The 22,520-nt window shown below is 49.7% G+C and overlaps 1 protein-coding gene across 2 annotated transcripts; it reads left to right on the top strand.

Annotated features, from left to right (window-relative positions):
- Positions 1-862: 862 nt before the first annotated feature.
- On the top strand, positions 863-21,750 carry Wrap53 (WD repeat containing antisense to TP53). Of its 2 annotated transcripts, none has more exons than XM_038327577.1 (10): positions 863-1,501; positions 1,621-1,719; positions 2,589-2,700; positions 19,416-19,504; positions 19,740-19,830; positions 19,937-20,069; positions 20,650-20,858; positions 21,011-21,114; positions 21,245-21,379; positions 21,484-21,750. In XM_038327577.1, exons 1-10 carry the CDS (start codon positions 1,104-1,106, stop codon positions 21,728-21,730), a joined length of 1,617 nt encoding a protein of 538 aa, XP_038183505.1. In that variant the 5' UTR covers positions 863-1,103; the 3' UTR covers positions 21,731-21,750. The 2 variants fall into 2 exon arrangements, with proteins under 2 accessions (XP_038183505.1, XP_038183507.1); XM_038327579.2 differs by having other exon boundaries at positions 21,245-21,374.
- The last annotated feature ends 770 nt before the right edge of the window (positions 21,751-22,520 follow it).

The following is a 22,520-nucleotide window of genomic DNA, read 5'->3' on the forward strand; positions in this document are numbered from 1 at the left end:
GTAAGGGCAAGTCATTCTGTGTGTTGAGGGCAGGAAATAGAAGGGGGCAGTTGTAGAGTCCGGATTCTCCCTGCGTTGTTGCTATCTATGCGAACGCTTTGTGAAAAATACTCTCAGAGCTGTGAGGACAAAATTGGTGGAAACCGTTTCGGAAGAGCGCCAAACACTGCTCTTTCCGATCTAGCTGGATAGTCGTAGTCATCTTTTTTACTTTTTGAAACGGGGTCTTTTTATCTAAGGCTGGCCTCGAACTCCCGGTAATCCAACTGCTTTAGGCAGCTAAGTTTCTTGTTTTTTGTTTTGTTTTGTTTTTCTCATCAGCTAAAATGTCGCTTTAGAAAGGCTTTTTTTAATATCTCAATCTAACGTGTTCTCCAAGATACTTGATATCACACCATCTTGTTTAATTTCCTGTACAGTCCTTATCACTATCTATAAAAGTTGTTTTCACAGCCTTCAATTGCACAGCAACGAAAATTTTATGGGGATAGAGAACTTGCAAGCTAAGAAGGGAGGGAGGTAGAAGGGATGGAGAGAGAGGGAGGGAGGGAGGGTGGGAGGGAGGGAATCTTATTTTGAGGTTGCCTGACTCGACAAGAGATTCAAGAGGGGCAAAAATTGTAGAAACTAAGCACCCTCTGCAGGTCAGGGAGGGTAGGTACCTTAAGAATTCCCCCGCGGACAGTAGGGGGAGCTCGTGTACTTTTCGCCGAGACCGAGAGTGCAGACTACAACTCCCAGAAGCCTCTAGAAATATTCTAGCGCTTGAGGGTTGAGCAAACTCGTGCCTTCCCGCCTTGCCTCTCCAGAATCTAATCGGGTTGCAGAGAGCCAATCGGAAGGTGACTCGACTCCCGCGAGAGCAAGAAGCAGTAGCGGCGCGTAGCGACGCCGGGTGCTTTGCTTTCTACATTGGTTTCCCTGTGTTTTTCCTCAGTTGCGGGGTTCGGCTAACTCTTCCCCGAAGAGAGAGGCAGGCGCGGTGGGTCAGTGCAGTCCTGCTTCCGGATCCCTGAGAACTTTAATGCCATCTGGTCTCAGCAGCTGATAACCGGTGCAAACAAGGCTTGCCCGGCCCCTGTCCTCCCCGCTTGCTCCACAGAATGAAGACGTCGGAGGAGCAACTGTCAGCTCCGGATAGCATCCCTTCTGACCAGGCCCCATCTCCGGTGCCCCAAGGTTCCCCTGTGGATAAAAATATAGACTCCGAACTGTTACCACCGCCTTGCAGTGGAGATGAGCAATGCCAGATAGCCACAGATTCTGTAGCTGACTCGGTCGTGTGCCCGGAGTCACAACAAGGGGACTCAGTTCCTCTCTCCTCCGCTCTCTTGGAAGTAGAGTTCAATACTCCCGGGGAGTTGAGTCCTCGGATCGAGGAGCAAGAACTTTCTGAAAATGTGAGCCTTCCTGTAGAAGAAACGAATCAGCCTGCGTTGGAGTCAGGAGAAGCCGTGGAAGGTGTGTCTGAAGAACCCGGTCCAGTGGACGAGGGGGACACGTAAGTGACTCAGGAATCTGAGGATGTTGGACGTTTGGAAACGACAGCCACCAGTCCTCAGCTCCACCCCAGGCCCATTTTGCTCTGACGACTCGTTTGTTTCTCCATGTCCTTTCCAGCTTTTGGAGCTACAACTTCTCACAGGTACCCCGATACCTCACTGGTTCCTGGTCCGAGTTCAGCACCCACTCGGAGAACTTCCTGAAAGGCTGTAAATGGTAAGTACTACGGGGCGGGGATATGGCCACCTTCGGGATTTTCATTTTAAAACCCACCCATACCCACCGTGGTGGGACAATCCTGTAATCTCAGCATCTGGGAAATAGAGGAAGGACTTGGAGTTCGAGGCCTGCCTTATCCATAGAGTGAGACCCTGTCTTAAAGTAAAAACAAAACCAAGGGTGGGTCGTGGTAATGCACTGAGGGGGACAGGACGGGGGACTCTGAGTTCAAGGCCAGTCTAATCTACACAGGGAGTGCAGGACAGCCAGGGCTGCACAGAGAAACCCTGTCTCAGAAAAACATAACAAAACACTAAAAACCCAGACAAACCACAAACTTGCCTAGAGGTGCTTAAGGAGTAATAGAATACTGGCGAATACCAAGACTAGTTTTTTTTTTTTTTCCTTCCTTTGCCCTTTCAATCTTTATTTCCATTTCTGGGGCTGTGGATTTAGCCTAGTGTGTCCAACATGCCAGCCTGGACCTCACCACTGAGCTACCTCCTAGTCTCATCATCATCACCACCACCACCATCACCACCACCACCACCACCACCACCACCACCACCACCACCATCATCATCATCATCATCATCATCTGCTTTATTTTGAGATAGGGCCTTACCAAGATGCACAAACTGGCCTGGGTCTTGAGCCCCTCAGCCTCAGCCTCTCTGGTAGCTGGGGTTAGAGACCTGTGCCCCCACCCTCCGCATGAGCTTTTGTCTGGGGTTAGAGACCTGTGCCCCCACCCTCCGCATGAGCTTTTGACTGGCATTTTCTCAAGGGCGTATGTACTCAGGTAGCCCTAGTCCTACATCTGGAAATCAGGTCTGCCCAGTTTTCTAATTTTCCTATGTTTTTAGGGCCCCTGACGGTTCCTGTATCTTGACCAATAGTGCCGATAATGTCCTACGGATTTACAACCTGCCCCCAGAACTGTACAGCGAAGGAGAGCCGGTGGAATATGCAGAAATGGTAAGGGGGAGGGCCTGCCTCTGCCCCTTTGTCAGCCCTACACACTAGAGCCCTTCCTGCAATGAAGACAGTGTGTCCGCAGGTGACCTGTTCACAGACAGGACCTTCCTTCGCCACGGATGTCCCCACGTGTTATTTTCTGGCTTGAAATTTGAAGTCATTTAGAGAGAAGTCAGCCCACTTATTCAGGAGTCTGTTTTCTCAAGTCAAGTAATGATTTCTGTGACAGTGTGTGTCTAGTGGTTAGCAAGCGGTTAACCACCTGCTCAGGAGGTGGCTCAGTTGGAAGATGCTTGCCTAGCATCACACTTGAAGCCCATGTTCAAGCCCCTGCACTGCATAAACTGGGTGTGTTGGCTTACTCTTGTAATCTCGGCCCTCTGGAGGTGGAGGCAGGAGGATGAATTCGAGGTCATTCTCAACTGCATGGCAAGGCCTAGGCCACTGTGTTTAGGCTGGGCTCTTACAGAAGTAAATGACAGATGAAGACTTTGAGACAAGATCTTTTTTTTTTTTTTTTTTCTTTTTTCTTTTTCTGGTTTTTCGAGACAGGGTTTCTCTGCAGCTTTTTTTTTTTTAGAGCCTGTCCTGGAACTAGCTCTTGTAGACCAGGCTGGCCTCGAACTCACAGAGATCCGCCTGCCTCTGCCTCCCGAGTGCTGGGATTAAAGGCGTGCGCCACCACCGCCCGGCTAAGATCTTAATGTTAATGTAGAGATGGCTGGCCTCAAAGTAGCCATATAGCCGAGGATGGCCTTGAATCCCTGATCTGCTGGCTTCACCTGTAAGTGCTGAGGTTGCAGGGACATAGGGGCTGAAGTTGCAGTGATTTAGTACCGTGTTATCACGAGGCTGAGGTTGCAGGGATGTAGCACCGCTTTTGCACGAGGCTGGGGTTGCAGGGATGTAGCACCACTGCATTTGCACAAGGCTGAGGTTATAGGTATGTAGCACCGTGTTATCACGAGGCTAGGTTGCAGGGATGTAGCATTGCATTTTCATGAGGTTAGGTTGCAGGTATGTAGCTCTGCTTTTGCACAAGGCCTTATCTCTTTAAGAAACAGGAAAAAAAATGCTTTGAAGGTAAAAGGCAGAGAAGAAGAGGGTGACTTGGACACACTGCTTCAGGCTGGGGGTATAGCTCTGTGCCTTCGTATTTACCTAGTATCCAAGCGACCCTTGGTTCCGTTCCGCACACTGCAGAAGACAGCAAAAACCCTGCAGAAGTGGGGTGTCAGGGAACACTCCTTTAATTCCAACACTCAGGAGGCAGAGTCTGACAAGTCTCTTGTGAGAGTGAGTTCCAGGCTAGCCAGGGGGCTACATAGTAAGACCCTGTCTCAAGTCATAAAACAAAAACAGCTTTGCAGAAGCTAGCACTTTAGAAGTACAGGTCAGGGAGGGGCAGTAGAAACGGAGACTCTGTCACTGAGGCCTGAAGATGACGGCTATATGATATGAAAAAACTTGCAGGAAGAGGGGACAGTAAAACAAAGACCCTAAGCTGGGAAAGCACCATGTGTTCACAGAACAGAAGGAGTGCAGGTGTCGGGGAAGGGTCGTGGAGGTGGAGAGGTGACTGGCAGCCGTGTAAGGTGGGATCTTGCGGGAAGGCCTTTTGGAGTCTGTTTGAGAGTTTCAAAACGATAATGAGTGGACTGGCTGAGCAAGAGCGACGTCGAAGGTGTGTGTGTGTGTCTTTTGAGGCAAGAGCTTTTTAAAGATTTATTTTTAAATTTGTATGTGTATGTGTGTATATAACGTGTGTCCATTACCCTTGGAGGTTAGAAGAGGGCATTGGATCCCTGCAGCTGGAGTAATGGTCATCTCAGACTTCTGTCCAGTACTCAGGAGTTTGGGGCCAGCCTGGTCTACATAGTGAGTTCCAGGACAGCTAGGACTACTAAGTGACACCCTGTCTCCAAAAACAAATCCAACAACAACCAACCAACCCCCTCCCCTGAAAGAAAAAAAAGGAACTTAACTTGGGTCCCCTGGAAGAGCAGTATCTACCTGTTCTTTTTGTTTTGCTTTGCTTTGTTTTTTGAGACAGGGTTTCTCTGTGTAGCTCTGACTGCCGTGGGACTCGTTCTGTAGACTAGGCTGACCTCGAACTCACAGAGATCCTCCTGTCTCTGCCTCCCAAGTGCTGGGATTAAAGGGGTGCACAACCACTGCCCAGCCACCTTCCAACCCTTAACTCCTAAAACTTCTCTCCAGCCCCGAGAGAGGTGGCATCTGATACACAGAAGCCAAGGAGTCATGACAAATGGTGCCGAGAGGGGTAGGAGTCTTTAGAGGGTGGCCACAGGGAACACAAGGGACCCAGATAAGAGCACTTCCGGAGGAGAGATGGAGGCAGAAGTCGGTTAAAATGGGTAAGGGAAGAAGAGTGGGCAATTATTTGGAATTGTGCTATGGAAAGGAAGGGAGCCAAGGAATGTTTTGATCACTGATCTACATCTTCAAGCCAGGATGGATCACTGATAAGAGGGATGTGGGGCCACAGAAGGGGTTGCTAGGTGGTGGTCGTGTGCCAAGGGTGGCCCCACAGAGAGGGAGGAATAGCTGAGACTATGTCATTTATAAAGAAAAGATTTAGCTGGATGTCCCGGCCAGGGTTTGTAATCCCAGCACTAGGGAGCCTGCCTACTCTAGTCACATAGTAAGTTCTGGGATAACTAGCACCCTGTCCTTCATTAACAACTAACCCTGTCCCCTGTTAACAACCAGCACCCCGTTCCCCTGTTAACAACCAGCAACCTGTTCCCTCCCCGTTAACCAGCACCCCGTTCCCCCCGTTAACAACCAGTACCCCGTTCCCCCGTTAACAATCAACACCCCATTCTCCATTAACCAGCACCCCACTCCCCTGTTAACAACCAGCACCCCATTTCCCCCATTACCAGTACCCTGTACCCCCATTAACAATCAGCACCCTGTTCCCCCGTTAACAACCAGCACCCCATCCCCCACTTTAACAACCAGCACCCCACTCCCCTGTTAACAACCAGCACCCCATCCCCCACTTTAACAACCAGCACCCTGTCCCCCTTAACAAATAGCACACCACCTCTTCCCCCCATTAGCAAATAGCACACCACCCCTGTTAACAACCAGCACCCCATTTCCCCCATTAACAACCAGCACCCCGTTCCCCATTAACAACCAGCACCCCATTCCCCGTTAACAACCAGCACCCTGTTCCCCTGTTAATAATCAGCACCCCATCCCCTGTTAACAACTAACCCTGTGCCCACTAAAAACTACCACCTCATCCCCCATTAACAACCAGCACCTCGTCCCAAACCACAGAAAGAAGGGAAAGATAGATCTCTTTCTAGGCATTGTATGCACCTGTAATCCCAGCATTTGGGAAGCTGAGGGGGAGAATTAGGAGTTCAGGGTGACATAGGTTATATTCCAAGACTGTGTCTCACAAAACCAAGGGCTAAGTGGTAGTGCTGGGAAGTCTAAGATTGAAGAGCAGGATTGTAGAAACAGTTTCTTCCACCCCCATGCCCCTTGCTGAGCCTCTGCCACTAAGCTAAACTGTTAACCTCTTCCTTGTACTACATAGCCACAGTCTTATCAGGAGACCCCAAACTCATGACCTCGTTTAATGCTCTTGAGACAGGGTATACTTTATACGGCCTTGGCTGTAGTGAAACTCTCTATGTAGACCATATAATATGTATATATTTTGCCTGTGTGTGTGTGTACCACATGTGTGCCTGGTGCCTGTGCACACCAGAAGAGCCTTAGAACTAGTTACAGATGCTTGTGGTCTGCCATGTGGGTACTGGGAATCTAACATAGGCCCTCTAGAAGAGCAGACCGTGCTTGGTCACGGAGCCATCTCTGTATCCCCTTTTTTATATTTTTGAGACAGGATTTTACTCCATAGCCTTGACTGGAACTCACTGTGTAGACCATACTGGCCTCAAACTCACAGAGATCCTTCTATGACTGCCTCTGGATTTTCAGCTTCCACACCAAGATAAGGTCATATCCCTAGATTGGCCTTGAACTTTGTAAGTAGCTGAGGATAACCTTGAACTCCTGATTCTTTTATGCTTATACCATGCTTGTAAACAGATTTAAAAAAATAAGAACATTTGTGGATGCTGGAGAGATAGCTCAGTGGTTAAGAGCACTGACTGCTCTTCCAGAGGACTTGGGTTCAATTCCCAGCACCCACATGGCAGCTCACAACTGTCTGTAACTCCAGTTCCAGGGGATCCAACACCCTCATACAGACATACATGTAAGCAAAACATCAATGCATGTTAAAGAGAGAGAGAGCCAGGCGATAGTGGCACATTTCTTTAATTCCAGCACGAGAGAGAGAGAGAGAGAGAGAGAGAGAGAGAGAGAGAGAGCGCCAGGTGATGGTGCACATTTCTTTAATCCCATTTAATTCCAGCACTTGGAATTCAGAGGCAGGTGGATCTCTGTGAATTTGAGGCCAGCCTGGCTGTTACACAAAATCCTTGTCTTGAAAACCGAGAGAGAGAGAGAGAGAAGAACCTTTGTGTGTATGTATGATCTCTCTCTCTCTGTCTCTCTGTGTGTGTGTGTGTGTGTGTGTGTGCATTTTGGGACATGCAGAGGTCAGAAAACAACCCTGGGCATTGGTTTTGGTTTTTGCTTTCCGTGTTCTTTGGTCTTGTTCACTGCTACATGTAGCCTGCAGGCTTCTGGGGATTGTCGTGTTTCTACTTTGTATCTTGTCATAGTTCTGAGATTATGGGCAGGAGCTACTGTATCTGCCTAAGTGGGTTGTGGGAGACTGAACTAAGGTCTTTACCCCTGAGCAGCCCCCAACCATGTCTGTACCCTATAAATAGGTTTCTGATGAAACTGAATGGATAATTGTAGAAATAGAGATGAACTTGATGGTTAGAGATGGTAGCACCACTTTGGTGGTGACGCAGCCCACTCGTGGCAGAGACCAGCTGAGGGGAATGGCTCTAGTTGCTGAGGAAGCAGACCCCGGCACAGGACAGGCCCACACTGCTTCTTTTCAGCAGTCCTTTGTCCAGTGCTTTTGTTCTTCCGGTTTCTGCCTGTCTGGTACGTGTTAGGTGGGCACTTGACCACAGAGCTGCAGCCCTGGTCCTCCTCTTCATGTTTTCTGTGGTGTGGTTGTTTTTGTTGTTCAGTTTCAGAGACATTTGAGTTGTGCACATTGATGTTAGCCACACGGTGAGAGAGGGGTTGCAGAGAGAATGAAAAGGCTCAGGGACCTCTCTCGTGCAGGGTCTGGCCAGGCTCTGAAAGACAGCAGCAGAGGAGGGAGAGTCACCTCCTTTCAGCCTTGTGGTGGCTCACAGGGACTTAGTCTTCATTTTGTGGTTAGTGTCTCATTCTCTCAGACTGGACTCAAAGCTGGGCATGGTGGCAGAGACAGGTGGATCTCTGTGAGTTTAAGGCCATCCTGGTCTACAAAGCAAGTTCTAGTACAGCCAAGGTTATACAAGGAAACTCTGTCTTGGAAACAAAAAAAAAAAACCAAAAACAAAAATCAAAAAAACCAAATCAAACAAACAAACAAAAAATCTGGACTCGTGGTCTTTCTGCTTTGGACTCCTCAGTGACAGCGGCTATAGGCATGTGTCACTCTGCCTGCCTGGGTCAGTGCGCTTTTATTGAACATTCTGTGAACAGCATATTTTATGTTGTGAGGAGTAGTCAAGGCACAAAACAGGCAAAAGTTCCTGTCCTTAGGAAGCTTGTTTTGTGGGAAGGAATAAGTATGAGCCAGGCAGTGGTAGCGCATACCTTTAATCCCAGCACTTGGGAGGCAGAGGCAAGCAGATCTCTGTGAGTATGAGGCCAGCCTGGTCTACAGAGCGAGTTCCAGGACAGAAAGAAATAGGTATGAAAGAGGCAGCAGAGTAAAATGTTACCTGATAGATGCCACAGAAAAAGTAGAGCAGGGAAGAACAGCTGGATCCTAAGCTACAGCGTTAAACCCGGTGATTAGGCCAGGCGTAGTGGTGCACACCTTTATTTATTGATTTATTTTTGTAACGTACATGGTGTTTTGCCTGCATGTACGTTTTGGCCATTTGCATGTCTGGTGCTCACAGGTGCCAGAAGAGGACACCAGATCTCTTGGGACCGGAGTTACAGATGGTTGTAAGCCACCACATGGGAGGTGGGAATTGAACCCCAGTTCTCTGGAAGAGAACATGTGCGTGCTCTGGCCTGCTGAGCCACTTCTCCAGCCCCGCACACTCCTTGGATGCCAGCACAGAAGGCAGAGGCAGGTGGATCTCTGAGTTCAATTCAGCCAGGGCTACACGGTGAGGCTTTGTTTAAGACAGCAATGAAAAGATTACTTGAGGAAGCCCTCGCTATTAAGGTGACAGACACCTGAGCAGAGACCTGAAGGAACACAGGGGTGAGTGACAGTGGTCTCTGGAAGAGGACAGTGAACTCATAGTTCCTGTGGACATGAAAGTTCAAGAATGAGCGTAGGGAGGGCTGGAGAGATGACGGCTCAATAGTTAAGAGCACTGGCTGTTCTTCCAGAGGTCCTGGGTTCAATTCCCCAAACTCACATGGCAGCTCACACTAGTCTACACACTCTGGCTTGAGGGGATCCGATGCCCTTTTCTGGCCTTCCTTTGTGGGTGCCAGGCACACGCGTGGTGCAGAGACATACAGGCGGCCAAAAAACTCATGTACTTTTTCATTGTTTTTCTCCCCTGAGACAGGGTTTGTCTTTGTAGTCCTGGCTGTCCTGGAATTCTTTGTAGAACAGGCTGGCCTTGAACTCACAAAGCTCTGCCTGACTCTGCCTCCCGAGTTGTGGGATTAAACATCTTTTAAAAGATTATAGGCCAGTGAGAGGACCCAGGAGGTCAGAGTGCTTGCTGAGCAATCCTAACACCTGAGTTCAATTCATGCAGCCCATGGTGCAGAGAGAGCTGACCCCTAAAAGTTGTCTTCTGACCTCCACACATACACTGTGGTGTGTGTGTCCCCATGCTCACACATACACCATATACACATAGCAGCAATAGTAAAGATAACAGAAGGATCTGTAGGAAGCAAATGTAGAGCCAGGTGGGTAGGTTGCAGAGAATAAGAAAGAGAAAAGGAAGCCAGCCATGGTGGCATGTGCCTTAAACCTAGCGCTTGGGAGGCAGAGGCCAGCCTGGTCTATATAGCGAGTTCTGGGTCATCCAGGGCTGCACAGTGAGGCTCTGTGCCTCCAGAAAAATAGGGGAGAATGGCAATGTAGGTTGATATCAAGAATTGGAGGGTGTGAAGAGGACAGGGATTAATCCACTCGGTAGACTGTTTGCCTGGCACACAAAGCCCTGGGTTTGATCCCCAGCACTTCATAAAATGGATGTGGTGATTCATACCTGTAATCCCAGCATTAGGGATGGAGGCAGGAGGATCAGAAGTCCAAGTTCATCCTTGTCTAAATAGGGAATTAAGGCCTACCTCCGGCTTAAAAGTAAAAAAACAAAAAAACCAAAACAAACCAAAAAGCAACCTGTAGGAAGGCTGAGTCTCCAGGTGAAGTATATACTGCGGGGGGGAGTGAGCCAGAAAGTCATTGCAGCTCAAGAGGGCATGGGATAGCCAGGGCCCGGCAAGTTCTGGAGGGTGAATGGGGTTCCAAGAAGAAGAAAAGAAGGGTGATTTTAGATCCGAGAGTATGAATATTGGAAATCCTTAGCTAAGCAAGGATTTGGGGCAACTGACAGGAGTAATTTAAGACAGATTTGGGTATATGGAATAGCATGTGTGTCAACGTAATGCTAGGTAAGCCGGAAGACAGGCTTCTCTGGTGCCTGGGGATAATGGATATGTTTGTGCTTGTCTTTTGTTTCTGTTTCTGTTTGTTTGTTTTTTGAGACAGGGTTTCTTCGTGTATGCCTCACTGTCCTGGAACTCATTCTGTAGACCAGGCTGGCCTTGAACTCACAGAGAGCCACCTGCCTTTGTCTCCAGAATGTTGGGATTTTAAAGGTGTGCATATATTACCATGCCTGGCTTTATTATTATTATTAAAATTTATTTTTATTTACTTTTTCTTTTCTTTCTTTCTTTCTTTCTTTCTTTCTTTCTTTCTTTCTTCCTTCCTTCCTTCCTTTCTTTCTTTCTTTCTTTTCTTTCGTCTGTTTCTGTATGTGTGAGTGCAGGTACCCACAGAGGCCAGGAGAGGGTGTTGGATCCCTGGAGCTGCCTGGCATGGGATTGGGAACAGAGCTTAGGCCTTCTGCAAGAGAGCAGGGTGTGCTCTTAACTGCTCAACCATCTACCAGCTCTGAGAGTTTGTCTGGCTGTCTGGCTGTTTTGAGTCAGTCTCCATGTATCCCCGGCTGGCCTGGGACTTACTGTGTACCAAGTCAGGCAGAGGTGTCAGTCATGTGCTGAGATTGCATGTGACATCTTGGCTGACGAATGTTCCTGTGAGTCTTCATGGCTTCCAGAAAGAAGGGTGGCCTGGTGCTAAATGTCTGCCTAGATCAGAGGCTACAGATAACGTGAGTTCTGGGAGGAGGTAAAAAGCCCTGGTTCCTAGGCAGACACTGGGGGAGTCTGAAGACCAGGGGCTTTGGTGTAGTAGAGAGGCTGCATCTGGCGGAGGTGGTTAGACGCTGGGATATATATAGGGGCTCGGTTATGGAGAAACAAGGACGTTGAGGTGTGGTTAGTTTTCTCCTTGCTGTGACAGTATCTTACAGAGCAACTGAAGGAAGAGTTGCTTTTGGTCACAGTTTGAGGGTACAGTCCATCACTGCAGGGAAGTCATGGCATCGGTCCCCTGTCATCAGTCAGGAAGCACGGAGGTGTGGGAAGCTGGTACTTCACCCACTTTTATCCTTTTTATCCAGCCCAGGAGGACCCAAACCCATAGAGCGGAACCTCTCACATTGAGGGTGGGTCCTGCTATATCAGGTAATCCAGTCCGGAAATCCCCTCACAGACCTGACAGGTTTATCTCATAGGTGATGATTCTAGGTCCTGGGACGTTGATCATCAGCGTTAACTATCACGGTAGAGGCCCTCCACGTGCCAGCCTGGTAACACATCACCAGAATTGTTGGGTCACCAGAATTCACATAAAGATGGAAGGAGCGAACCAACTTCACAAATTTGTCCTCTGGCTGACGTGTGTGCACTGTGACATATTGTGTGCACGCTCACACACAGTAATAAACATTGAAAACTTTTGGCCATCACAACCTGCTGTGAGTGGAACTGCCTGCCTACTGTGTTTGGGGCCTTATGTACACGCATACAGAGACATGGGAAGGAGAGAGAAAATAGGAGAGAATGAGATCCTACAGTTGTGGCTCATGCCTAAAAATCTCAGCACTTGGGAGGCTGGGACAGAAGGGCTGGTGTGAGTTCAAGGACAGCCTGGGCTGTGTGGTGAGCTATAGAATGAGACCTTGCCTCAAAACAGAGAACCACCACTGCCTGCCACTTTATAGAACTCAGCCCTTGAACTTTATTGCCATTGTTTCTGAAAGCCATGTCCAAGTACTAGAGCCGATTATGTGCTTGTAACTCTGTAGTACATGGTTTTGTTTCCTGCTTTTTCCTTTCCTTTTTTTTTTTTAAGATTTATTTATTTATTATGCATACAATGTTCTATTAACATATACACACCAGAAGAGGCACCAGATCTCATTATAGATGGTTGTGAGCCACCATGTGGTTGCTGGGAATTGAATTCAGGACCTCTGGAAGAGCAGCTGGTGCTCTTTTTTTTTTTTTTTTTTTTGTTTTGTTTTGTTTTGTTTTTCGAGACAGGGTTTCTCTGTGGCTTTGGAGCCTGTCCTGGAACTAGCTCTTGTAGACCAGGCTGGTCTCGAACTCACAGAGATCTGCCTGCCTCTGCCTCCCGAGTGCTGGGATTAAAGGCCCGCGCCACCACCGCCCGGCGCAGCTGGTGCTCTTAACCTCTGAGCCATCTCTCCAGCTCCGCTCCCTGTTTTTTCCTTTTTAACAATAATGTACTAAATGTTTCTCACAGTGGTCCAGGCTCTCTAGTTCCTGTATCTAATGGCTTTAGTTGAGTGCTTTTGGTAGGTTTTGTTGAAAAAAACAAAACAAAACCCTTTTCTTCCCTTTTGGACTTTGGGTTTCTAGGATTTTAGTAGCACACATTATTCTGCAGATTGCCAGCTGGTGTGGTGGCCTGTGCCCGTGTTAGGAGGCTGAGGCAGGAGGATTGAGAGGCCAGAGCAGCCTGGCTGTTCAGTGCTGTTTCCAGCGGCTTCCTCCTGGTGCTCTAAGTAAGTGGTCTTTTCCTTCCTTCCTCTCTCCCTTTTGTTTCAGGAAGGCCCTTTGTTTTCTTATCCTCTTCCCCTTCTCTGCTTCTTTGTTTTCTGTGGGTTTTTGTTTGGTTTTGAGACAAGGCCTCGCTCTGTAACCCTGACTGGCATGGACCTCAGAGATGGACCTGCCTCTGCCTCTCTAGTGCTGTGATAAAGACAGACCTGTCTCACCCAGCAGAGAAGCAGGTCAGGTTCTTCCATGAGATTTTTGTTTGTTTTTCAAGATGGGCTTTACTCTGTAGCTTTGGAACCTGTCCTGGAACTAGCTCTTGTAGATCAGGCTGGCCTCGAACTTACAGAGATCCGCCTGCCTCTGCCTCCTGAGTGCTGGGATTAAAGGTGTGCATCACCACTGCCCAGCCTCTTCCATGAGATTTTAAAAAACACCTTAGCTGCACAGTCTGCACATGTCTCTGTGTAGGTATTTCTCTGTATATTAATGGTTTATGATACAGAAATTGTTTTCAAGATTTTCTTACATCATTATTTTCTTGCTTTTAGCAATATGTGGGTGAAATTGGTCTATTGCAACCTCATTTTTTAAAAGTATTCTCTCTGGCTTTTCTCCACTACCTCAGTTTTGGGGTTCAAACCCTTGCTTGGTTTTTATACATGTTTGCTAGCCAGAGCTATGTCGCCACCTCTGACTCCTTTTTTTTTAGACCGAGTCTTAGTATCCCAAACTGACCCTGGTTGAAGCTGTGCTCTTCCTGCCTCAGCCTCCCACATGTGGAATTACAGGCTGTTAGTTCTAGCTGAGTCCTTTCACTTTTCATGTCTGAGAACTCACTGCTTGCGTCGTGTATGAACACAGTTTGGGAGACAGTTGGTCCTCTGTCCATGCTTCTGGCGTCTGTGTATCTGCAGGATGGGGGAAGGCCGTGGCTGGGTGTAAAAACAAATAGATGAATAAATAATAAACAGAACCCCAGGAGTCTGTCCTGAACATGTTTGGAACTTTTCTTCCCTTGTCACTACACTTCCTACACCGCCGTACGGTGTAGGCAAACTCTCAATGCAATGCGTCATTTACGTTTTATTAGTAATGAAAAGTGACCTAGAGATTGACGCATCTGAGAGGGGGTAAGCTCTGCAGATCCTGCAGCTTACACACGGTCTGTACGACTGACCATGACAGCTCTGGTGTTGTGGGGGAGGGTCCTGGCATCAGGGCCTCTTGGGTACTGAGAGATGACTGGATTCCTGTGTACCTGTGTGTAATAGCTCCCCTCCCTATGTCCTGTGTGGAATAACTCCCCTCCCTATGCACCTGTGTAGAATAGCTCCCCTCCCTATGCACCTGTGTAGAATAGCTCCCCTCCCTATGTACCTGTGTGGAATAGCTCCCCTCCCTATGCACCTGTGTAGAATAGCTCCCCTCCCTATGTACCTGTGTGGAATAGCTCCCCCCCCCATGTACCTGTGTGGAATAACTCCCCTCCCTGTGCATCTGTGTGGAATAGCTCCCCTCCCTATGTCCTGTGTGGAATAGCTCCCCCCCATGTACCTGTGTGGAATAGCTCCCCTCCCTATGCACCTGTGTGGAATAGCTCCCCCCCCCCATGTACCTGTGTGGAATAGCTCCCCTCCCTATGCAGTGTCCCCTCTTACTGTCTCCATCTTTTCATGGAGCTTTCTAGACCTCCCACTTGTTCTCGCTGCCACTCTGGCCCTCTCCAGAGACCTTGCATCTTTCACACCCTTTTCAGATTGGGGTGGAGCTGTCCTTATCCCCCAGGGCCAGAGCTGTTCTGAATCTACTTCAGAGGATGTTGGCTTCATAGCCTCTCTGTGTCTCATAAGTCCTCTACCATCTTTGTGGCCTCAGCGATCCAAGCCAGAAACCGGGGTCTCATCCTGTAATCTCCTTCCTAACGCTCCACATCATTAAATTACCAGGTCTCATTAAGCCTGTCTAATCTTTCTAATCGCCCTCTTCACTCCTTTAATTCACCATCTAATTATTTTGGGTGTTATGTTACTGCAACAGTGTTGCTGTCTCCATTTGCTCATGAAAACATTACTTACTGGGGCTGGGGAGGTCGCGGGGTGGTTTGGAGTGATCCTGCCGAGGATCTGGGTTCAGTTCTCAGCGCCCACAAAATGGCTCCTAACCACCTGTAACTCCAGTTCCAGGGGATCAGACACCCTCTTCTGACCTCTGAGGCCTCTAGGCACACATGTGGTAGCATACACACACGCAGGCAGAGCACTCATACATGTAAAATGAAAGTAAACACATGGGCAAATCCTTTGCCTGTGATCTTGCCCTAGACGTTGAGAGGACAGTGATGAGCAGGGCCCACAGGACGCTCACGCTGTTCGGGATGGCAGTGAGGAGCCTGGAGGGCTTGGGAACGTGAAGCAGGGAGGGTGCAGTGGAGGAAGCAGCACCTAGGACCTGGAAGGATTAGATTCTACCGGGGGAGTCAGTCACAGGGGAGGGGAAGGAAAAATACTAAAAACAAAGACTAGTTCTGGAAAACCTGTGGCTCAGAACATATGGAGAATCAAAGCGGTGGGTATTGTGATTTTTAAAGGAAGTGGGCTGAGATGATGGAATCTCTGAAACATCTTAGCCCGAGAGTGATGCTATGTAGAACCGCAGCTTACTAAGGTCTTGGGTCCAGCGTGGAGATGGATGGGTGGTCCGAGAACACTCAGGCTGTTGCAGAGGTGCTACCAAGGGGGCAGTGGCTTGTCATGGGCTATCAGGAGAGGACAGAGGGGAGAAGACAGATTCCAGGGAGCCCTGGAGGGGAATTGGCAAACCCTTGTGTTGGGACAGACGTGGAGTAGAAAGGATGACAGTCAAGGATGGGTTTTGTTCTAGTTTGTTTTTCTGCTGTGATTGAGACCAGAGAGCGACACTGCCTCCTTCCTGGCTGTTCCCGAGCTTATGGTCAGCTATCTTATTTGTTCTAGGCTCACCACCTACAGCAGGCTGCACCCTCCTCCATCAACCAGAAAATGCCCACAGACCTGCAATACCTACAGGGCATCTGTGAAATTCCTCAGTTGAGGTTCCCTCTTCCTTAGTGACTCTAGAATTCCAGCAGGTTGACAGCTGGAGCAGCTGTAGTAGGAGCACAGAGTAGACTTTCAAACCGGTGTGGGGCCCCGGAGCAGCAGAGTCTGACGTGCCTGTGGGATCCGAGTGGAGCTGTGCCCCAGCTAGCCAGCTGTAGGATTCAGGCTAATGGGGTGGGAGATGAAGTCATGGTTGGTGATGGCAGCAAGTAGCTTACAATGGATTGGTGTCCATACTGTGTAAACATTGTGTAAACTGAAGAAGAGAACAACTTAGAAAAAAAGGCAAAAATGACAGTGCGATGGGCCTAAATACTAAATACAGAGAAGATGAAGCCACGTGTGGGGCTCATGTCTGTAACTCCAGAGCTTGGGAAACAAAGACAGAGACACAGTAGTTCAAGGCCAACCGTGACAGCCACGTAGTGAGTTTGAGGCCAGCCTGGACTAAGTGAAACCCTATATAGACAAAAATAAAAAATAACAGGGCAGCCGGGCGGTGGTGGCGCACGCCTTTAATCCCAGCACTCGGGAGGCAGAGGCAGGCGGATCTCTGTGAGTTCGAGACCAGCCTGGTCTACAAGAGCTAGCTCCAGGACAGGCTCTAAAGCTGCAGAGAAACCCTGTCTCGAAAAAACCAAAAAAAAAAAAAAAACAGGGCAAACGGTCTCACCTTCACCTACAGCTTTACGGTATGGATGGAAATCCCAAGTTATGCCATGATAAAACACCATTTCACAGCCAGCAAGCAGAACAGAGAACAGTTTAGCCAGCGCTTCGGAGGCTGAGGCCAAAGGCTCACTGGCCTCCAGCTGTGTGAGTTGCCTGTTTTTTTCGGAGCGCTCAGCTCTATACTCTCAGCAGCAACATCTAAGAGTGCCTGGCGTTCTTTATCTTCCTGGCATTGCCTGTGTTGCGTTTTGTTTTTGTAGTGGTGAGGATCACAGCCAGGACTTTGAGCTACACTCCAGCACGGCACTAAAGCTGTCAACTTAAGATTATTTTGTTTTCATTGCTGTTGTTTATTAGCGTGTGTGTGATGTGTAGGCATGGGTGCAGGTGTGCTTTGGCCTTCATGGGAATCAGGTGACAGGTTTGTGCTCTCTCCTTCTCCCCGCTCCCCCCAAGATAGGGTTTTTCTGTGTAGCTTTGGAGCCTGTCCTTGAACTCGCTCTATAGACCAGGCTGGCTTGAACTCAGAGATCTACCTGTCTCTGCCTCCCGAGTGCTGGGGTTAAAGGTGTGCACCACCACTGCCCAGCTCCTCTCCTTCTGTCTTTACGTGGGTTCCAGAGATCAAACTACGGTTGCCAGGTTTGCATCGCATGTGCCTTTGCCCACTGAGCCGACCCAACACCCTCACCCCTATTTTTCTGTTTTTTTTTTTTTTTGTTTTGTTTTGTTTTGTTTTGTTTTTGAGTCAGACTTTCGAGTAGCTCTGGCTGACTTTAAATGTCTTATCCTCCTGCCTGTCTCTCGAGTGCTGGGATTCTGGGGTTGCAGGCATGAGCCATTTACGCCTGGTTCAAGCCCAGCGTTTTGTGAATGCTAGGCAAGCAACCTGCCTGCTCAGCCACACCCCGGCCCCTGTGTTCCAGCTTTTGAGGCAATGTCTAAAAAATATATTTATTTCATTTGCATTGATTTTATTTATTTAGTTTTAATTTCTTTTCCCCCTGAAACAGGGTTTCTCTTTGTAACAGCTTTGACTCTCCTGGAACTTGCTTTGTAGACAAGGCTGACCTTGAACTCACAGAAATCCGCTTGCCTCTTGCATTGATCTTTTGTCTGATGTATGCCTGGTGTACGTGTGTGAGGGTATCAGATCTTGGAGACAGAGACAGTTGTTAGCTGCTGTGTGGGTTCTGGGAATTGAACCTGAGCCCCCTGGAAGAGCAGCCAGGGCTCTGAACCACTGAGCCATTTCTCTAGCCCTTTTTTAAAATTATTATTATTTTTGCCAGGCATGGTGGCCTGTACCTTTAATCCCAGCAATCCAGAGGCGATGGCAGGTGGATCTCTGTGAGTTAGAGGCTAGCCTGGTCTGCAGAGTGAGTTCCAGGACAGGCTCTGAAGCTACACAAAAACCCAGTCTGGAAGAACAAAAAAAAAGAAGAAGGCTGGCCTTGATCCACTTGATAAAGGCAAATGCCTTTAACCATTAAGCCGGCTTGCCAGTCCTGACCTGGAATTCTTTAAGTATTTCAAGTTGGCATTGAACTCACCGCGACTCCTGTCTCTATTCAAGTGCTGGGGTTACAGGCAAGAGATACCACACTCTGACCTTTTCTTCAACTGGATAGAAAGGCTATAGGCATTTGCTTGTTTGTGGTAGTAAAGATTGAACCCGGGGCCTGACGCCTGCCAGGCAAGTATTCTCCCACTGAGGTGGGTCCATGGCCCTTATTTTGCTGTTAAATGTTTGTGCATTTCCTGGGGATGGAGCCTGGTTGGTAGGACACTTGTTTCCCATGCATGAAGTCCTGGGCTCCTTCCCCAGCAGGGCATAAACAGGGATGGCAATGCAACTGCAACACGGTCCCCTGGAGGTGCCAGCAGGGAGCTCAGGCGTTCAAGACCCATTTGGGATCTGGGAAACCCTGTCTGGGGGGGCACAAATCTAAGATGGCTCTGCAGGTTAAGATCTGAGTTAGATTTCCAGGACCCCCATGTGGGAAAGGGAGAATGCTGTTGTTCCCCGACTTCCACGTGTGTGCAGTGTGACGTGTGAGCACATACATACATAGCAGTCGAAAAAGTCTTTGCAGGTTTGGACTTTGTTTTTGCATTGCTAGGGATCAAGCTCAGGGCCTTTCAAATGGCCGGCAATCTGCTTTGCCGCTGAGCTAAATCCCTAAGGCTTGATAATCTTTTTAAAGGGTAAAATGGCATAGAACCTCCTTGGTTCTTTGTCTTTAGATGAGGGTATTATTTGTGTCTTGTGTAAGTGTTTAAAAAAATTTATGGCCTGGAGGTGATGGCGCAAGCCTTTAATCTCAGCATTTGGGAGGCAGAGGCAGGTGGATCTCAGTGAGTTCGAGGCTAACCTAGTCTACAGAGCAAGTTCCAGGACAGCCCGGGCTACCCAGAGAAACCCTGTCTCGAAAAAAAAAACCAGACCAAAAAAAAAAAGAAAAAAAAAAAAAGCAAACGATTATGACTCTACTGAGATTGACTGCGTTTGGTGGCTCTAGCCTGACTTCAGAGCCTGCGTTACAAGCTTGGACAGTAAAGACTGCTCTTTATGCCATCTGCTTCCTTCTCCCTCAGGAGTCCTCCACTGAGTCACAACACCCCCTGGGGGAGGGGCCCAAGCTTTCACCTGCTTTCCCCTGCCAGTGACCCCAGCATTCCCACATCTCTGTCCAGGTTCCTGTCCTTCGAATGGTGGAGGGTGACACCATCTATGATTACTGCTGGTATTCTCTGATGTCCTCTGCCCAGCCAGACACCTCCTAGTAAGTGTTGCATGATGTCCTTCATGTGCCCCTCATCATGCATTCCCATCATCTCCTTACCCAGCCCACACACCCAGGTTCAAGGAGGCCTCTCCTTAGGCTGCCAGGGCTACCAGGAGGGTGGGGGAAGGTGCTCAGTGTGCCCTTCTGATGGAAGCTGCGAGGACTGGGCACTTGGCTTCCTTCCCTTCCTCTGACAGGCAGTGCCAGGCTTCAGTGTCCGTGTTTCTCTCAGTGTGGCCAGCAGCAGCCGGGAGAACCCGATTCACATCTGGGACGCATTCACTGGGGAACTCCGGGCTTCCTTCCGCGCCTACAACCACCTGGTACCGACTTCCCTGCCCAGCCCCTGTGCTCACTGTGGCCCCGCCTTCCTTTCCGGAAGGCAGCTGAAGCTCCGCAGGCCTGTTTGCAGCTTTCTCCTGCCCCTAGGACGAGCTGACAGCTGCCCACTCACTCTGCTTCTCTCCGGATGGTTCCCAACTCTTCTGTGGCTTCAACCGGACCGTGCGTGTCTTCTCCACGTCCAGGCCTGGTAGAGACTGCGAGGTGCGAGCCACGTTTGGTAAGCCTCCGAGGGGGAGGAGAAGAAAGAGTGGCACCTGTGAAGGGGCTTTGTGAAGGAGCTGGGGCCACCTGTGGGATTTCTCATCCTCCGTCCAAGCCTGGGAGGCACTTGCCAGCTGCAGAGGAGACACCCACTCTGGGCATGGAGGAAGTTCTCCCAGGGTCAACAAGTTGGCTAGAAAGCTGGGTTAACTCCTAACCCACCCATGCCCATCAAATGCGTACTTGGTGCTCTCAAAACCTTGCTAATAGCTAGAAATTATTTTTATTTTATCCTTTTTTTTCAGTGCGTAGGACTGAACCCAGGGTCTTGTGTTAGGCAAGCGCTGTGCCACTAAACTTTACAGAACCAAAAGGGAAGGGAGTCCATTTCCTATAGACCTGTAGCTCTCTAGGCCTTCCAGGAGAAAGTGGGAGAGAAGCGGGGAGAGGGGGCCTGAGTGATCTGGGAAGCGTCAGAGAACTTCAGATGTGACAACCAGGGTGGGGGGATGAGTCCCTCCTGCATGTCAGCATTGTCAGGGCACAGAGGTCCCGCAAACTGTCCTGTGCTAACAGCTCTCTTGTTTCCTCTCTAGCCAAAAAGCAGGGCCAGAGTGGCATCATCTCCTGTCTAGCCTTCAGCCCCTCCCAGCCCCTTTATGCCTGCGGCTCCTATGGCCGGACCGTAGGCCTGTATGCCTGGGATGATGGTTCTCCTCTCGCCTTGCTGGGAGGCCACCACGGGGGTGTCACCCACCTTTGCTTTCACCCCGATGGCAACCTCTTCTTCTCAGGAGCCCGAAAGGTATTGGTCAGAGCCCAAAGCCTATGGGTTGGCAGGAGTGGATGTCATTTGTCATGGGTTGAAACCAAGTTAGGGACTCAGGGAGGCTGAGTTGGAGGCAGGGGGGAAAGAGAATGAGAGAGGGGCACACTTTTGACCCCTGTTGTCTTCAGGATGCTGAACTTCTGTGCTGGGATCTGCGACAGCCTGGCCACGTCCTGTGGTCTTTGAGTCGAGAAGTGAGCACCAATCAGCGCATCTACTTTGATCTGGATCCGTAAGTGGCTGTGGCTCCTTCCAGGTTCAAGGATGTCAGAGAGAGTCTGTCTGCATCCTAGGCCCCTGGGTAGGAATGGCTTCTACCCCCAGAGTAATGCGTCTGCCCACAAGCTTCCCTTCTTTCCCAGGAGTGGGCAGTTCCTAGTGAGTGGCAACACCAATGGAGTTGTCTCTGTGTGGGACATCCAGGGAGCTTTCAGTGACAGCAAGCTGGAACCTGTGATGACTTTTCTGCCCCAGAAGGACTGCACCAATGGAGTGAGGTCCTCAGTTCACTGAAGGAGCTGGGGTTGGGGAGGAAGGTGGATCCCCTACCCCACGTATCAACCCTGACCTCGGTGCTGACAGATTGCTCTCTCTCCTCTAGCCTTCACCCCAGCTTGCCTCTGCTGGCCACTGCTTCTGGCCAGCGCATGTTTCCGGAGCCCACCAATAGTGGGGATGAAGGCGAGCCGGAGCTGGATCTTCCCCTGCTGTCTCTGTGCCACGCCCATCCTGAATGGCGGCTTCAGCTCTGGTGGTGTGGAGGGGGACCCGACCCCAGTAGCCCTGATGACCACCAAGATGAGAAGGGACAAGGAAGGACAGAGGGCTGTGGGGATGAGTTAATATAAAGATTTTGTATGGTGCTGGAGTCATTTTGTCTGTTTGGGGTGGCACGTGACTGGCGGGAGTTTGGAGGGAGCGACAGTAGGTTCCTTTGTCCAGCATCTGTGGGGTCTGGCATATTGTTCCCAAAACCAGGGGTTGAGAGGTGGGACCAGGCAGGAGCCAATGAAGTGCTGAGGATGGTGTGAAGTCAAGCAGGTGGGGGTGGGGCCTCATGCCATTGACTAGATGGTTGCTAGGCAACTTGGTAAACTGAGGAGCAAACCTGTTTGAAATCTCACTCCTGAGGTGGCTGCACCGGAGTGAGGGTGAGCTGGCCTGAGCAGGGGCGGCAGGAGTTCGGTGGCAGACTGTTGAGTGTGGCTGTGAGAGACTAAGCAGACAGTGACAGCCAAGTCAGCGCTAACGGCTGCACCCCGCACTGTTTACCGTCCTCCAGCTGCAGAGGGCAAGGGTGCAAGAACGCTGCCCCACTGCACCCTATAGGCAGAGTCAAGGACACCCGGGAAGGAGTGAATGGAGAAACACGGTGGCTTCCTGTTGGTCTCTAGAATGCAGCGCCAGGGCAAGGGGCTTGCTCCTTCGGCAGCGGCCCTCTGCGTGCCTCTCCATCCTCCCACCCCCCTCCTCACACACCTTGTCAAACACCCAGAATGGGAGTCTTTGAAGAGATGCTGTCAACGGGGGCCATGGTGGGGACCTCAGTCAAAGGGAAAGGGGCTGCCTGTGGAGGATTGGGCAGGAAGGAGAGGAATGCCGCCCCTGCCGGGAGGTGCTGAAAGCCTTGCTTCTTAC

The sequence above is a fragment of the Arvicola amphibius genome, chromosome 4 (assembly GCF_903992535.2).
Source record: "Arvicola amphibius chromosome 4, mArvAmp1.2, whole genome shotgun sequence".
In the NCBI taxonomy this organism is placed as follows: Eukaryota; Metazoa; Chordata; class Mammalia; order Rodentia; family Cricetidae; genus Arvicola; species Arvicola amphibius.

Coding starts and splice junctions, on each gene's coding strand:
- Wrap53 (XM_038327577.1), top strand. CDS start 1,104: ATGAAGACGTCGGAGGAGCAACTGTCAGCTCCGGATAGCATCCCTTCT. Junction 19,505..19,739: donor GCCCAGCCAGACACCTCCTA/GTAAGTGTTGCA, acceptor TGTTTCTCTCAG/TGTGGCCAGCAGCAGCCGGG. Junction 21,380..21,483: donor GACTGCACCAATGGAGTGAG/GTCCTCAGTTCA, acceptor TCTCTCCTCTAG/CCTTCACCCCAGCTTGCCTC.